The sequence below is a fragment of the Halichoerus grypus genome, chromosome 7, assembly GCF_964656455.1.
Source record: "Halichoerus grypus chromosome 7, mHalGry1.hap1.1, whole genome shotgun sequence".
NCBI lineage: Eukaryota > Metazoa > Chordata > Mammalia > Carnivora > Phocidae > Halichoerus > Halichoerus grypus.
The window spans coordinates 18,090,638-18,108,022 of record NC_135718.1 but is presented as its reverse complement, the minus strand read 5'-3'; the positions used below and the strand labels follow the sequence as shown (position 1 = coordinate 18,108,022).

Sequence of the window (17,385 nt, the reverse complement as noted above, 5' to 3'; positions counted from 1 at the left end):
ATTCTGCATTCAGTATTTTCTAAATCATAGCTATAAGTCACAAAACAAAATGTATCTTCTTAAAATGTGATTAACATGAAAATAAGCTCAAATTAGATATGTTTTATCTGGCTGCCTAATAAATATTAAGGATATTATATTCCTAAATCAATGAATCCCTGAAGAATCTGGAAGGCAGCTTTAAGAATTTAACTCAAATTCACTGGGTAACAGCTACAGGAATTTGAATGTTCCAGGTATGTTGCGCGGGATACAAAGTTACACTCTAGCAGAGGGGAGGGAAAGAAAGGTTATTGCTTTAGGCATATAACTCAGAGGTATCCAAAGCCCACTGCCAAAGTAATGTGTGATTTTTCTTTTAAAGACCTAATTTATTACTCATTTACATAGTGACTTTATTAGTAGAACTATATGTAAAACTCCCTAGGAGGGATCAGAGAGGGGCATAAATATTTACAAGTGTTTTCCATATCAACCCAGTAATTTAAGAAAGCTCAAGATTAAAACAACACAGAGTAATAAGCAGTGAAGTAAGAGGTAAGATTTAATCCAGTTTTGTAAATTTTCCATGTGACTCAGGGAAGAACACATGAGGTTAAACCTCCTTAAATCACATTTAATATCGTAGTTACGAGTCAAAACCTCTGGATGGAATGAAACATACTTGAAGGTTTTTACCTAGAAAACAGAATATACAATAACCCAAAGGAGTTTCAAATAATTACGTTTTCTCCCACTGTTGCTACTGATTTTAGACTAGTACACAGCAAAACCGCATATAACCCCATAATTCATTAATACAAAAGTCCAATTCCACAGGTTGCTGATGCACCTTAGCCCATTCCTTTAATACCTTTATTTCAATCTGGCCAGGAATGTTTTTACAAGTAATTGAGAAGATAATTAAATCTCCATTATCAACTACTTATTCATTCATTCAGTATTTATTGAGTACCTACTACGTGCCACCACCGTTCGGTCCTTAACAACCACACTACAGGGTTTCTAAGCAGTCTTTCAAACCACTCTGGTCTCTGGCTCCCCAAATCCAGATAGAGGTCTACCATGGTGACACCAAATAAGGTGGATCAGAGACCAACCTTCATGCAAACTCTCATATTCTAACGCCTAAACTTGAGAATGATTTATTTCCCCACTCCATCTGAGTTCCAGTCAGTCTCTCCCATTTGTAAGTAAGCTCTTCTGAGAGCGAGGACAGAATCTTATTCTCTTAAAATTTCTAGTAAGGATTTCCTAGCACAAGAATTTGTGCCTAGGTACTCACAAACTGACAGAAATATCAAATGTGTTTCCCTTTTGGCTATAATGATAAGAAACACAATGTCCCAAACATTCGTATTACAGAAAACTTAACAGAGAACTGGAAATATGTTCATCTCTGAATTCCGACTCTCCTTTCACATATTAGAAACCCATTCGATTGTTAATGCATAAAACAAGACTGCTATTCCCAAAACCATCTGTTCTCCTACTTTTCCTTGCTTTCCTTTGGAGTTTAACATTTAACATTTGGAAATGGAAATCCCTCTTGAGACAGAGTCCCAGAGAAAGTAAAGGTTAATAAAGGCAGGCAATTCCTACCCCACTTCCCCCCCCAACCCCCCACCTCTTCCCTTTATAACAGCATCCCCACCCTTACCTACTGCTGTTCAGTACATTTTCAGCCACATTGGTGGCAAACATGCCTTTATGGACATCTCGCTCTTGAACAAAAAGCACGTAAGAAAGACGTCTTGCAAGCCATCCTCTGTGCCTGCAACGTGAAAAGGACTTAGCAGAGAAGTAGTCTAGGAACATCTACAACAAATTGCTTGACTTGTACAGTAGTTTCCTGCTATAAAAACAAAGCCTTGTTTCATCTATTCCTGAAATTTGGTGTTCTCCTTTAGCAAATTCTCCTTAGTAGTTCAGGAAGATCCATGCAATTTCATTCCTGATTTCTTTCGTGTACACTCAACTAAAATTTAAACTTGGAATTTGTGCACTAAAATGCTTGAATGGTGTTACTCTGCCAATAATAAATCAAATATAAAAACAAAAGAAATAAAGTTTTACTTTATTAATACATTTTTTTTTTTTTTTTTTTTTTTTTTTTTAAGATTTTATTTATTTATTTGAGAGAGAGAGAATGAGAGACAGAGAGCACGAGAGGGAAGAGGGCAGAGGGAGAAGCAGACCCCCTGCTGAGCAGGGAGCCCGATGTGGGACTCGATCCCGGGACTCCAGGATCATGACCTGAGCCGAAGGCAGTCGCTTAACCAACTGAGCCACCCAGGCGCCCTATTAATACATTTTTTAAAAGCAAGTATGTTGAATGCTATATATATATGTAACTTATAGCTATGAGCTATAAAAAGATAATTCAGAAGTCTTTTCTACATGAAGGGCTAATTTTTTATTAAAGGTAATTTTTTTTTTATCTAAGGTAATCACCGACTCTGACAAAGCTGATTAGTTGACAGAAGTCAAGGATAACTAACGTATGGTCTAAACATTTGTACACTGGGCTTATGAAGCCAGAAGTTCTTACCTTTCCCCCGCCCCCAACATTTGACATATCTAAGGGATAGGACGTATTCCCATTGTTGTTGGTAACTACGTGTTACTTATATGGGGGCTTGGGACAGAGACCTCAGAATAACAATGTTACAAACCTTCATATGCAATGATTTGAAACCATTTGTAATGATTATTTAATGCCTCATTATCATTTCACCCATAAAGACACTCAAATAGACAGATTTCAAATATAAATTCATGAATTCTGAAAAGCTCTCAGTTAAGGAAAAGTAACTGGAGGAAGAATTGTTGATGAATCACTTGTTCCTTCATCTCTTTTCCTGACATTCTCTTTTTCTACCACCTTTCCTTTGTCTCAATTCTCTGCGAACCTGACCCACTATGTTAAGTGTTTAATTCTAAATTCTTCCTTGAGCGAACACTTTCACAATTGTTATTGGAATGTGCAAAGTCCCAGCTCTTGATGAAATCCTTCTGTAATGGATTGAAAGCGGTGTGTGTGTCTGTGTGTGTGTGTGTGTGTCTGTGTGTGTGTGTGTGCTTAAAAGTGTCTAGGCTTTGCTTCATGTAACACACAGAGAAGTGAAGTAGCCAGCTCAACTGCACAGGCAGGTCATCACGCGGACTGGTTTCAAATCACCTAGTCAGTACAGTGTAGGTTTTTTTCTTAAATGCTTTCAACTGGGGACAACAAATGAATCCTTTGGCTTGATACATAAAATGGCGACTTACATAAACAAGAGACTCTATGAGATCCCTTAGGATCTTAAGTTAAAAAAGGGAGAAAAAATATCAGGGGGCCAGAATTGCTCCTCTCTCCTTTAAATTTAAAAGAGAGAGAGGGGGAGGGAGAAGGGTAGCATGGGATGGGGAAAAAATATGTCCCTTGACTTTGGTTCTATTAAAAAAAAAAAACACTTTTATATGCAGGTATTGTCATGCTCACTTATTATCTCATCACCAAAATATGATCAGTAACATCAGAAAGCCTTCAAATTTACATATTTGACTTCTTGGATCAATTTTCACAGAATTTCAAGCATGTCTCTCATCACCTGAACCTACTGCTGACCTATTCCAGGCATTTACTCTTAGAACTAAGTAGAAGGACTGGCAGCGTTTTTGGCTGCCATTCTCTCCTGCCTCACAGACATTCACACAACCTCCCCTCCCCCCTCCCTTATCCCCTAGCCTAGATTCACATAAAACAAAGCCTCTTTTCTCTCACTGGGATGCCTAACAGCCCATCCCCAAGTGCCTGACGTCTGGAAGAATTCTAAAGAAAGTCTTAAGCTAGTAATAAAATGAAAGAACATTTGCTCAATACAGGAACACATCTTCTAAAACTCCACAGATTAGGTTGATTTCAATTTTTAAGCATAAAATAATAATAAATCATAAGACATTCAAACTTACCCTTTCCTCAGACAAATCTTTATCACGTTTTGGCACACTTCAGATATAAAATCAATATGCAAATAAAAAGAGAAAGCTATAAGTGATATCTACACTCTCATGAAATAGTTACTATATAATTACATAGTGGTAATAGTAACCAGTCTCTCAGGGGGCTGTGCTACTTCCAATTTTTAGATAAGGCCTCTTGTGTCAGAAGCTCAATTCCATTAATTCTCAAAAAGATGAAGAAATTCCTCTTAGAGTACATCCCTTGATTATTATAGTTTTTCTTTTGAGATGTATTAGAAATAAAAGAAATTTCTTTTTACCTTGTGTGAGTTTCATTGATATAAATAACATTCCGCAAACCCAAAGATGGGATACTGGAGTTGAAAAATTTATCCTACATGAAACAAAATAAATGTAGACATAAGTATACAACTGGATGGCTGGTGAAGAGCTCACATTACTACTTCTTTTTTTTTTTTTTTAAGATTTTATTTATTTGAGAGAGAGAGAGCACAAGCTGGGGGGAGAGGCAGGGGGAGAGGCACAGGGAGAGGGAGAAGGAGACTCCCCACTGAGCAGGGAGCCTGCCTTGGGGCTCGATCTCAAGACCCTGAGATCATGACCTGAGCTAAAGGCAGATGCTTAACCGACTGAGCCACCCAGGCGTCCCACATTACTACTTCTTGGTAACTTTCATAACTCAAGTATAAAGTTAAGCACTGCTTCAAAAATCTAAGTGATGAAGAAAAATGTTTTATTGAAAAGTACTTTTTAGTCTTCAAAGAAGGTCACAAACTCAGAATTAAGGCTTACCACGTTGCAGAGGAAACTGTGCCTCCCTTTCCTGCCTCACTCCCTACCTCCAACCCAAAAGAGTTGAAGTTACTGAGAGCTTATTAAATCATTGACAGGAATATTGGAGATTTCAGTATTCCCCAAATGCAAAAATACCATGCTAAGTACCATGTAGTTATCATTAGATTATTAAATCCGGCAATAATCCTGACACAATAATTATTGTCCCCATTTTACAGATAGGAAAATTGAGGCTGATGGAGGTTCTAAGATTCAAATCTACATCTTGCTCTAAAGAGTACAGTCTTTATTTCTCTAAAATGACTGTTTACTTAATTGGAAAATGTACAGCTAAAGGTCACTCTCTTTACAGGAAAACTTAAAGGATAACTCAGAGAGAGTTCTTCTAGAAAGAGAAAGTCTGTAGCTTTATCAGTGTGGACAAAAAGGTAAACATTCCATAAATAAATGCTGGGAAAGCATAATGTACCTTCAATAGAAGATATAAAAATATTTACTTGGAATCTCTTTAGAGATAAGGAAAACAGGGTATCAGAGAAAGGGTAGCAAATATCAAAAAATTACTATGAAAGTACTGTTTAAAATTATTTTAAATAAACATGCCACGGAAGAACTTTAAGATCAAGTTCAACTCCATCAGGTATTGTATTTAAGCAAAAATCAATTATTTACTATACAACTCATCCATGCCCACCCCAAAACACCCCCCCACCACCACCACCAAATAATTTCCTATACTCTCTCCTGACGCCTGGGTGGCTCAGTCAGTTGAGCTTCAGACTCTTGGTTTCGGCTCAGGTCGTGATCTCAGGGTCCTGGGATCAAGCCTCATTGGGCTCTGTGCTCAGCACAGAATCTGCCTGGGACTTTCTCTCCCTCTCCTTCTGCCCCTTCCCCATGTTCGTGCGTGTGTTCACTTCCTCTCTCTCAAATAAATAAATCTTTTAAAAAAAGAATACATTAAAGTCAAGGTATTATTTTGACTTTTTAAGGATTTGAAATTAGAATTAGATGAGATGCCAGTCTAAAAAGAAAAGCCACATGATCATTTATTTAAATTTTTATTTCTACTGGCCTATTAATCTGAACTGGCCTTACTCCTAGACTATAAATATCATGGTCCTTCAATTCTACCAAATTCCTGCAACAAGGCGCTTGTGATTTAAAAGGAACAATATTTATAATTAAGAATATTTAACATAAATTGCTTGGGTCCCACACAAATCTTTCCCAAGTTAGTGAATCCCTTTACACCAGACTCAGAATTCTACTTCCTAAGCCAACCCTGAGTAGAAAATTCACACAGCACAGTCAGCTACCCACACAGGTCATAAGCAATGTCTATAAATGAAAGGCACTCAAAATGGCAGAATTTCTGTCCTGATAACTGGCCCATCCCAGAGAGAGTTAACATCCAGGTATACCTTTTAAAAGGTAACTCTACTGCCCAAGAACACAGCCACTTCGATTCTACATTCCTGGGCTAATTCATCCCTCTAGCAAATTACCAACAAAAGCTTGCCTTTCATCCAACTGACTCTTTTCAAATACTACACTGTAATGGAAAGATTTTGCATGACATGTGTTTGCTTCACCAAAATACAAACAAACCCACACATACTCTATTTAAAATCTTCAGCCTAACATTTTATTTTTTAAAGATTTTATTTATTTATTTGAGAGAGAGAGAGTACGCACGCATGTGTGCTTGAGCAAGCAGGAGCAGGGGGAGAGGGGCAGAGGGAGAGGGAGAAGCAGACTCGGCTCAGGACTTGATCCCAGGACCCTGAGGTCACCACCTGAGTTAAAGGCAGAGGTTTAACTGACTCAGCCACACGGGCACCCCTTATTTTATGTTTTAAAAAGATTTTATTTATTTATTTATTGGGGGGGGTAAAGAGAGAAAGAGAAAATCTCAAGCAGACTCCATGCTGAGCACAGAGCCCGATGCACAGCTCCATCTCACAACCCTGAGATCATGACCTGAGCAGAAATCAGGAGTCAGACGCCTATCTGACTGAGCCACCCAGGCACCCCAATCCTAACATTTTAGTAACCATCTTTCAATATAATAGTCAACAGATACTCACCCTCCCTACCCATCCCCCCGCAACAGAAACTTAGCAAAAGGAGAGTAGGGTAAAGCCACAGCTTTAAAACTTCACTCTGTCCTGCTATCTCTTACACATCTCACTAGGATTTTAACAGTGAGTCAAAAGTTCAGTATCTAGAAGTTCTATGAAGGTTCCCATCAACTCTTTAGAATTAAGGAGGGCATGTGATCGATGAGCACTGGGTGTTAAGCAACTAGTGAATCATTGAACACTACATCAAAAACTCATGATGTACTATATGTTGGCTAATTGAACTTAAAAAATAAAAAAATAAAAAAAGAAGAGAGATCTAAAAGTAAGATCTACTCTTCCCCTAAAGTCATACTAAACTAAAAAAAGAACCAGGGCGCCTGGGTGGCTCAGTTAAGTGGCTGGCTTCAGCTTAGGTCACGATTCCAGGGTCCTGGGATTGAGCCCTGTGTTGGGCTCCCTGCTCAGCAGGGAGTCTGCTTCTCCCCCTGCCCCTCCCCCTCCTCCTGCTCTCTCTCTCTCTCTCAAGTGTGTACCCATTCTCTCTCAAATAAATAAAATCTTAAAAAAAAAAACTAAAAAAGAATGAAATTATCACTTAGCATCAACTGTTTGACCAATATTTACTGAATAAATGAATGGAAAGAAAAACTGAGTCAACACCATTACTTGGAATATTTGGTTTATAAACATGGGCCTAAGTTCTAAAAATGAATTAAGTCCATTAAGACTACCCAATAATAAAATTCACACAAAGTTGGAATTTCACTGTTTATTAAAGGTCAACAAGCATTAACATTCTTACCCAGCTCTGGGGAGTACAGGAATAACAACATCTTCCAACAAATGGCCTTTTCCGGCTCATTAGGCTTTCTTTCCATTTTAAGGTTGCAGATCTGAAGACAGTAGGTCTGAAACCACACTCACCCTAAAAAACGTTAATGGAAAAAAAAAAGTGTCTGAATGGCAGGAGAACTGTATTTGTCCACTTGATCTCTAAAACTAAGATATTTCAGATAGACGAGAAACCTAGACTTAGGTTTCTTTTGATAGTGTAAGTTTCTCAGAGTGATTTTCCTTTATGGTACTCCCCTCCATCATCAACACTTGGAACAAAACTTGGAACATAAGCAAAATTTGAGCACCTGAGAATAGTAATAACTAGCAAGGACTACCACACACTCAGAGGTTCAAAAACAGTTTTACAAGGTTAAACAGCCCATGACAGCAGCAGGATGAATAAAACCAGACTCCCGGATCCATATGCTAACAGTTAATCTTATTCCTCTTCAATCACGGACTCCCGCAAAAGCACTACAAAGCCTTACTCAGTAAGCAAGTTGTTATGCACAGCTTAAAATATTTTCCTTTAAATAAAAAACAAGGTAAACTTATATAACATTCTTTTATCCTGACAACAGAGTTTAAAAGCTGGAATTCTTATCATAGCTATATGTACTGTCCAATTAGGGTCAAATTCTGCTCCTCTGTTCTAAACATTTTGCTCATTGAGTTCATTAGTTGCTCATATCCCACTGATACAACATTCTCAAAACTAAGCAAAAAAACCCCAAAACTCCGACATCATTTTTATATAAAGCAGATAGTGTTCAAGAAATATTTTAAACATGCCATGTTATGTCAAAATAGAAAAAAAATACAAGAAAATGCATGTCCTTTGAATTGAGATTCATACTAAAATTTATTTTTATTTTTTAAAAAAACTTTATTTCCATTACAAAATTCATACTTATTATGGAAAATAGATACAGAAAGTATCTTTATAAGTACACCACCCAAAACAACTCGTAGGTTTTTCTATGCAAAGTATTTTGCTTTTTAACACAATCACTATGCTTAAATATCCCACCCAATTTTTTCTTCCCAATTAACACAAAACCATTAGAATGTTTAAATATTAGGCTCCATAAACATATCTTCTAACAGCTGGAGGCAGTTTCTGTAGCTATTAACCTCTATTTGATACTATGTTGCTTCCAGCTACCTTCATAAACAACACTGAAACAACCATCTTTAGGTTGAATGTTTCTAACCTGTATTAAACTTACCCATTCCTCATTTGCATGCTTACATCGACCAACACTGTATTCTGATGAATTTGGCAAATAAGAAACATCTATTGTGCCAAGGGTCAGTGCAGATTCATCCATGTCACAAGAAGCAACTCCCAAATCATGTGCTATAAAAAATATACATCATTTAAATTAATGACTAATCCAGACAGTAAAGACCAAAACTCAAAATTCTGACCTCGACATTATTTTGCTCCATCATAGGATGTCAAATGAACTACTGGTGGACGTCCACCATGTTTAGTCAATGTGTAAAAGCAGACTTTGATGTGTTTAAACTCAACAGCTCTAGTAGACTGTTCTGATTTTTTTTTTAAATCAACATTTGTATCTTTAGATTTCCTGAACAAAATAGCCATGAATGTGCAAGGGTAAATAACAGCTTATTTCAGGTAGGTAACAAAGAATTATTTCATTTGCATTAATAACTGAATAGTTCCTGGGAGGATGAAGGTATGTGTTTATTTAATTAAATAGAAGTTACCTGTATGCGCACAAGTAGATGATTTTTTTTAATTATGTGCTGGGAATTTCTGGTCATACATACTATGCAATATAAAAATGGTGAAGGCAAAGAGGGCACCTCTAAAGTTTCCCACTCAAAGTGAATTAAACTCTCAATTTTCTTGTGATGCCTTAAATGCAACGATATTTGCACTTTTAATATTTACAAAGCTCTAAATCAAAACTATACCATCTTGAAATATCTGATTTAAAAATTTTCATCCTTGGCGTGCCTGGGTGGCTCAGTTGTTAAGCAGCTGCCTTCTGCTCAGATCACGGTCCCAGGGTCCTGGGATGGAGCCCCACATCAGGCTCCCTGCTAGGTGGGAAGCCTGCTTCTCCCTCCCCCACTCCCGCTGCTTGTGTTCCCTCTCTCGAGGTGTCTGTCAAATAAATAAATAAAATCTTTTTTTAAATAAATAAAGTTTTCATCCTTTTCAATAAGCCTTTTCGTACCCTAAGGGAAAATTTCATTAACAGTGAACTGCTAAAAACAAAACAAAAAACCAAAAAAAACAGCGATTAACCTAAAATATAAAAACTCCCTAACATAATTCTCAAATTGCTTTAGCTTTTGGCTATTTCTCACCCTGCCTTAAATTACTCCTTTAAAACTCTGAAAGGTCACGTCCAGAGTAACAGTGTTACTCCCCATATGGGTTTGCTGCGGTAACTATTATTCTCAGCACAACCGTATCGTCCTTAACAATTTAACATGACATCAACCTAACATAATAGGCCAGTTGAGAGAAGCGTAAAGCAATGCACCTGGCAGGAAAGCTCTTCACTATTATGAAATAAACCAGCTATCAGTTTCACACGCAGAATGTAGCTGCAACACGGGGAGCCCCGTTGCTGCCTGAGAAAAAGAAGTTGCTGCTGGCCCCAGCGACGGGAGTAGTGGAAGGAGAGAGTCCGGTGCCAATAGGAAGTCACGGTTCGCTCCTCCCTCCCTACAGCGTTTATCCAAGGTCAAGAAGTAAAACAAAATCTGGAGGCGCCAAACTATAAGCTGAGGGGAACTAACTCCGTTTTAAAGGAACAGAGATAGGAGGATCAGCTCTGAAGCCAAACATACCCAAGTTCGAATCCCCCACTGCTGACTATCTGCGTATCTTTGAACAAGTTGGTTAACTTCTACGCCTTGGTTTCCCCATCTGGAAAATGGGCATATGATAGATCTTACCTCCTGGGGTTGCTGGGAGGGCTGCACAGTACCTAAAAACCGCCTAACATAGTGTCTGGCACACGATGTGCGCTCAGGCCAATCATTGGTTAAGTGTCATCGGATTGTCCCCAGCACCAGCTGCTCGCAAAGCACCCCAGCTGCCCGAAAGCCAATGCCCCCACGATCCCTTCAGGTGCATAGGCTACTCAGTCCACAGGAACTTCCCTCCTCCCCAGGGGAGCCCATGCCGCAGCCCGGTCTCCCGACCCCCACCCGGCACGAGCCGGGCCCATTTCTCAGGGGGGAATCCTGGAGCTCCGGAGAGGTGGACAACCTGCCGGCGTGGCGCCGGGTCCAGCGGAGAGGGCGACGACGCACCTATCGCGGCGCTCCGGGCCCGAGCAGCTTCCCGCAGCCGCTCTCGCCCTCGCGGTCCGCACTCCGCAGCTCCGCCGGCTCCGGCTTCCGCTCCTGCAGCCGCCGGCACTTCGAGTCTCGGCCGGTGCTGCTGCAAGGTCGCGTCCCGATGACGCAAACGGCGCCCGCGAGTGAGCGGAGCCTCGGCGAGTCCGCGGCCCCGGGCTGGGCGGGGGGCTGCCGGGCGGGGGGCGGGGGGGGGGCTCCGCGTGCGGATCGGAGCGGAACGTGTGCACACCAGGGGGCCAGTGGGGCCAATAATGGAGTGTGAGTGCCTAATCGAACGGGTGCTCCGCCTAGGCGCTGAGTCACGTGAGGGTGTTGTGCGCGCGCGCCTGCGCGCTCGTGCACGTGCGCCTGAGGCTGCTTTGTGTCAATTCTGCCCATCTGCAAGTCGGTGCCTGCGCCGGGCTCTTTTGGGACTGTTCGCTTGGGTTGTTTGGTTCCCGTGTGTATGTGTGGTCTGTCTTATGAGATTTGTAAGAATATGCAGAAATTGTTAGGGTTGGGGGAGGTGGGGACTGGGAATGACCCTGTTGTGTAATTTCTGTAACAGTGGCTGAGTACCTTTTCCTGAATAGAACAAAATGAGCTGAAAGAGAAACAAGGCTTGAAAGAGCCTGAGTCCAAGTTTGCCTACCTTTAATTCTTCATGGGGCACAAAGAAGTTCTTTCACAATACTTGTCATGCCACTGACAAAGCAGGTGGTTATCAAGAATATTAGCAATTTGGAAAGCAAAGGATAACCTTTTACATGCACCTTAGCAACCAGCGTGAAGTTTGAACCAGCAGATGGGAATACAAAGATGATTAGGTCATGGTATAGTCCCTGCTCTCACACCTCTGCCACCAATCTTCATCAACTCTGCACACATTAACCCTAACCTTCTCATGGAAACACATCTTCCGTGTCCTCCCATCAAAAACCATCCAGAGCTCTCCACGGTCCAAATGCCTGAGCCTGGCACATAAGGCCTCCACAGATAGACCTCTACTTTCCCCACTGCTCTCCAGTAGAAGCTCCTACTCCAACCTCTCTGGTGGTCCCTAGTCAAGCCATGGGCTCCCATACTCCTAACCGTGCTCACACCATGTTTTCCTAAATCCTGTAATTCTTTCCTGAACTAGGTCTCCAAGCCTTCCCTATTATCTCCAGCTCTCAGTAATCACACCCTTCTGTGAAATCTCACAGGTTTACTGTGGCGCCACACCTTGGGTCTTTATCAATATGTGTCATTCTTTCGTAACAGTATGAAATCATCATCAATGTCTGTGACTTATCTCAGTCTCTTAGATAATACAATAACACTATTGTAGTAAACAATAAATACTGTTGAAGCTGAGGAGCAGGAAGAAAAAGAATTCCTTTTCTTGAACTTTCTACTTCTAAGTCCATCTCAAAATGCAGAGGTGTCCTACTTTTAAAACAACCCAAAACTGTGGGAGTAGCTATTCATAAAAAAAAAAAAAAAAAAAAAAAGACTGAGCTGCTTGAAGTCAAAGGCCCTGCCTTTATTCAACCCCACACACCCCTTTACTCCAAGCACACACCTGAGTACAAAAGGACTGTGCTGACAAGAATGTGATGAATTCTAATCCCAAAACATCATGACATTTTGTGTATAGATTGTTGGTCCCTGACCAAAAAGAAAGAAAAACAAAACAAAACAAAACCAAAACAAGGAGAGGAGAAAACAAAGGGAAGTCTCAGGGTTTGAAGTCATTGCTAAAGAGAAAGTGATGAGAAATGAAGCAGAGAGAGTATTGCAGGAATGAAAATGGAAGCCAGAGGGAAAAATCAGATTTTCTTACACAGAGTTGATTTGTAGGCAACGCTTCTGTCACGCCCATCGCACAACGATGTACTGTACTTGCAGGAGCTGTGGATTGCAGTGTAAGGTATTTCAGGTTACATAATGAGAATTCTTTGGGAAACAGTTGACACAGCAATCTGTTTTATCAACAGAACAACAATAATTTATAGTAATCCAGTCTAGCCAGCCAAGATGGAACAACATTGACTGAATTTACTCTCCTACTAAAACAGCTAAATAAATTAATTAAATAAATAGGCAGCAATGCGGAACAGTGGTCCATAGGGAGAACAGACGAATGAGGTGGTTGCCTCTGATTGCCTCTGCTTACTGCCTAAGAGAGCTGCCAGGCAGCAGTGCAGAGAGAGGGATCAAGGAAGAGCTAGACAGACTCCCTGAGTTGAGGAGATAGAACTGGGAGACCGGGAAAGCCGAAACAGTGGGAGCTGGGAGTTGAGTGCTGGAGAGAAGAGAACTATGCAGTGAAAGAGGAGCTCTGGAGACCTACAAAAGGCCTTGTTCCAGTCTTCAGCTGATTAGCATGTGAGTGTGAGGAAGCAACCCATGGCCAGGGAAAGAGCCACCTAGAAAGAGAGCGAGAACAATCACCAAAGCTTGCACAGGGCAGGAAGTCGTTCCTGTTCCCACAAATCAGAGTGGAAAGATACCCAGTGATTATATAGGACCAGGAATAGGACCTGATCCTGGCACCCAGATCAGAAACCTCGTAATTCATGACTCAATAGGTCTTGTCTCAGTAGTGGGGTAAAAATAACCATAGAGTAAATGCTGCTCTGGTCCTACCGAACAAATCTTAAAAGCCAGCACCAAAAGGACCAAAGTGTTTCCAAGAACAAAGTATCCCAAAAGCAGTACAACAGTACTTATAGGAAATCAGAGATATCCACCACCCAACAAGATAAAATTCACAATGTCTGGCATCCAATCAAAAATGATCAGACATACAAAAAAAAATGTAGGGAAAAAATGGCCCATATAAGGAGAAAAATCAATCAATTGAAAGAGTAACAGAGGGGCACCTGGGTGGTTCAGTTGGTTAAGCGTCTGCCTTTGGCTCAGGTCATGACCCTGGAGTCCTGGGATTGATCCCCGCATCGGGCTCCCTGCTCAGCGGGGTGTCTGCTTATCCCTCTCCCTTTGCCCCTAGCCCCACTTTTGCTCTCTCTTTCTCTCAAATAAATAAATAAAGTTTAAAAAAAAGAAAAATGAATCAACTGAGTCACAGAAATTATAGAATTAGTAAACTAGGACATTAAAAAACAATTATAACTGTATTCTACATGGCCAAGGAAGTAGAGATATGGAAAATCCTTAAAAAGACCTAAAAAGTAAATACCTAGAAATCATAAAAACATTGAGATTTTTTTTAAAGATTTTATTTGTTTATTTGACAGAGAGAGACACAGCGAGAGAGGGAACACAAGCAGGGGGAGTGGGAGAGGGAGAAGCAGGCTTCCCACAGAGCAGGGAGCCCAATGCAGGGCTTGATCCCAGGACCCTGGGATCATAACCCCAGCCGAAGGCAGACGCTTAATGACTGAGCCACCCAGGCGCCCCAACACTGTCTGAGATTTTTAACACACACACCCTACACTTCTTTGGGACTAACAGCAGATTAAGCATTACTGGGGGAGAAAAAGGTTAAAGAACCTGAAAACATTGCAATAGAAACTCTCCAAAATGAAATACAGAGGGAATAAAAAGCCTGAAAATATAAACAGAGTATCAGTGAGCTTAACATACACATAACTGAAGTCCCTGAAGGACAGAAGAAATATGGGAACGAGGAGGGGTCAGGGAAGACAGAAAAAACAGTTGAAGAAATAGTAGCTGAAAACTTCTGGAACTTGATAAAAAACTATAAACTCGCAAATCCAAGAAGCCCAACAAACTCTTCAGCAGAAAAATGAAGAAAACTATACCAAGGAACATCACAATTAAATTGCTTAAAATCAGTGGTAAAGTGAAAACCTTAAAAGCAGAGAGAAAAAAAGATACATCACTATGCAAAGGAACAAAGATAAAATGAGGACAGTTTTCTTATCAGAAATTTGCAAACAAGAAATCAAGAAAGCAGCATCTTTAAAGTACTCAAAGAGGGCATCTGGGTGGCTCAGTCGGTTAAGCGTCTGCTTTTGGCTCATGATCCTGGGGGCCTGGGATCGGCTGCTCAGTGGGGAGCCTGCTTCTCCCTCTCTCTCTCTCAAATAAATAAAATCTTTAAAAAAATAAAGTACTCAAAGAAAAAACCATCAATCTAGAATTCTTTTCCCCAAATATATAGATTTCAAAAACAAGACAAAATAAAGACACTTTCTGACATACATATTCTGGCCATCCATTGCAGCCAACATGGTCATATGACCCAGTTCTGAGCAATGAGACCTAAGAGAAAGTCAAATTTGAGGATTTCCAGAGAAGCTTTTCTTAGTAAAAGGGAACAGACAGCTAGCACTGCTTCTTTTTCACTCTTTTCCCCCCATTTGTTCCATAACTTAATGTCCAAACCCAACACCACCAATCACACATCTCTGGATTTTTGTTAAATCTCTATCTGTTGAAGCCAGTAAATCTTGTTTTCTGTTACTCACAGGCAAATGCATTCCTGACTCACATTTAATTTTGAGCACAATTCTAGCCACTAGAATGACTCAAATATATAGGGAAAAATGAGAGAAGAGTTAAGAAGTCATCCCTACCAGTGTATCATGCTGGAGTTTGTGGCAATGGAAGTGATCGTAGAGCCTGTCATTTAGAAAGTACGTTAGGGGGGTACCTGGGTGGCTCAGTCGTTAAGCGTCTGCCTTTGGCTCGGGTCATGGTCCCGGGATACTGGGATTGAGTCCCGCGTCGGGCTCCCTGCTCCGCGGGAAGCCTGCTTCTCTCCCTCTCTCACTCCCCCTGCTTGTGTTCCCTCTCTCGCTGTCTCTCTCTGTGTCAAATAAATTTTAAAAACTCAAAAAAAGAAAGTACGTTAGGCCAGAAGAGAATGGAACCCTTCTGACTCACTTTTACCACATTTGTGGCAGAGTAAGGACTTCAATTCTACTAAAAACTGCTTTATTAGTAAATTAAGCCACAAACTCCTAATAACCCCAGTAGGACGCAGGCAAGCTTCAGGTAGATCTGCCTTGGCATCTCCTACAGGTTGGGCTACCTGACAGGACTCACCTCCCCACCCCTCTACCCCCAAGAAAGAAGGCCTGCAGGAACTAGGTAGGGTTCCAGACTTTCTTTCAGCCATTAGCTGCGCCTCAGGGCAGGGCACCGGTTCCAGAAGGGGTCTGGGGCACTGGATCAGAGAACTAGTGGAGCAGCATACTTAAGAAATTAGCTTGTAAGTCGAATTTTTTTTTTTTTACATCTAATAAGTTCATTCTCAAGAAATGGAAGGTATTTTTTCCCCTTCTCCCAGGCTTGTAGCCAGGCTCTTGGGTTTAAGTCTCGAGATTCCCCAAGGCCGTAAGGGAGGCTAATTGCAAGTAACTGCCTTTTTGTTACTGAAAGCAACAAAGTGACAGAGGGAGGTGTTGGGAACCAAGAGTGGCCAGATAAAGCAGGCCTTTTTAAGCCCTATTAAGAAGTTCCAAAAATTAAAAATAACATTGTGACATGTGTCAGAAATGTCATGGCCGAGTTCACAGGCCCTTTATTCTGTAAAGATTAGAGAAGGATGAATCAAAACAGAAGCCCAGGTCCGTGGACCTGGCCAACCTGGAAGGAGGAGGCAGTGACTCAGGAGCTATGATGCAGGCAGGGACCTGCCTGGGGCCGACTGGCTGCAGAGAATCTAGCTCAGAGGAAAGTAAGCACATTCTGTAAGCTACCATTGGTTGAGCACTTTTTATGTGCCAAGCACTCTTCTAAGTACTTCATAGGCATTATCTCAAGCAACCCTCTGTATCAGTCATGGCACGATCTGGAAAACAGCCCATGCCAGACCACCGGAAGTGTGATTGTTATACAGAATCCCTCTTCGAAAGGTCTTGGAAGAGCTGAAAGAACAAAAGAGGACCGTGACGCAGCCCAGAGATTAGCAACACCAGATCAGTACTCTAGGGCTGGAGCAACAAAGATGTTAACACAACCAGAAGCCAGAGCCACCTAAGCCACATCTAGGACCAAGGAGAGAGGGGCTGCCTAGGAGGACCCCAAACCACAAAGCTGCCGCAGCTGGAAGTGCCACCTGAAACAGGAGGAACACCCTCCCTGGCTTTCCTCCCTTTCTGCCCTCTCTCCACCTGCAAGCCCCTCCTGTTGGCTGAAGCAAACTGCAAAGAAGCCTAAGGAATGAGTTTGCAGGGATCACTCCCCTCCCAGGCATAAAGTAGAGCAGGGAAGGATGGGGGATGGATCTGAGAGCAAAAAGAAAAACAAGGGGCCCATCCTCCCCAGCTACCATTCTACTAGCTGGAATGATAGTTGTTCCAGCCCCATGAGCCAGGAACAACTATCACCCACATTTTTTCAGATGGAGAAACAGAGGCATTGTGGAGAGGTTAAGTGAATCCAGTACCTG

At 41.3% G+C, this 17,385-nt stretch overlaps 1 protein-coding gene across 9 annotated transcripts in view; it reads right to left on the bottom strand.

The window, feature by feature from the left end:
• The window catches only part of GPAM (glycerol-3-phosphate acyltransferase, mitochondrial), a 58,256-nt gene that overhangs the window by 22,797 nt on the left and 18,074 nt on the right, over positions 1-17,385 (bottom strand). For 2 of the 9 annotated variants that reach the window (XM_036099091.2, XM_036099101.2), the window contains exons 2-5: positions 8,918-9,048; positions 7,654-7,776; positions 4,269-4,342; positions 1,661-1,774 (exon numbers count right to left, since the gene is read on the bottom strand). In XM_036099091.2, the coding sequence (XP_035954984.1) occupies positions 1,661-1,774; positions 4,269-4,342; positions 7,654-7,776; positions 8,918-9,019 (413 nt within the window). In that variant the 5' untranslated portion in view covers positions 9,020-9,048. Of the gene's footprint in view, positions 1-1,660; positions 1,775-3,957; positions 3,995-4,268; positions 4,343-7,653; positions 7,777-8,917; positions 9,049-10,213; positions 10,440-10,523; positions 10,603-10,631; positions 10,888-10,947; positions 11,293-17,385 lie in introns of those variants that run through there. The other 7 variants (XM_078077118.1, XM_036099080.2, XM_036099073.2 and 4 more) reach the window with 7 other exon arrangements.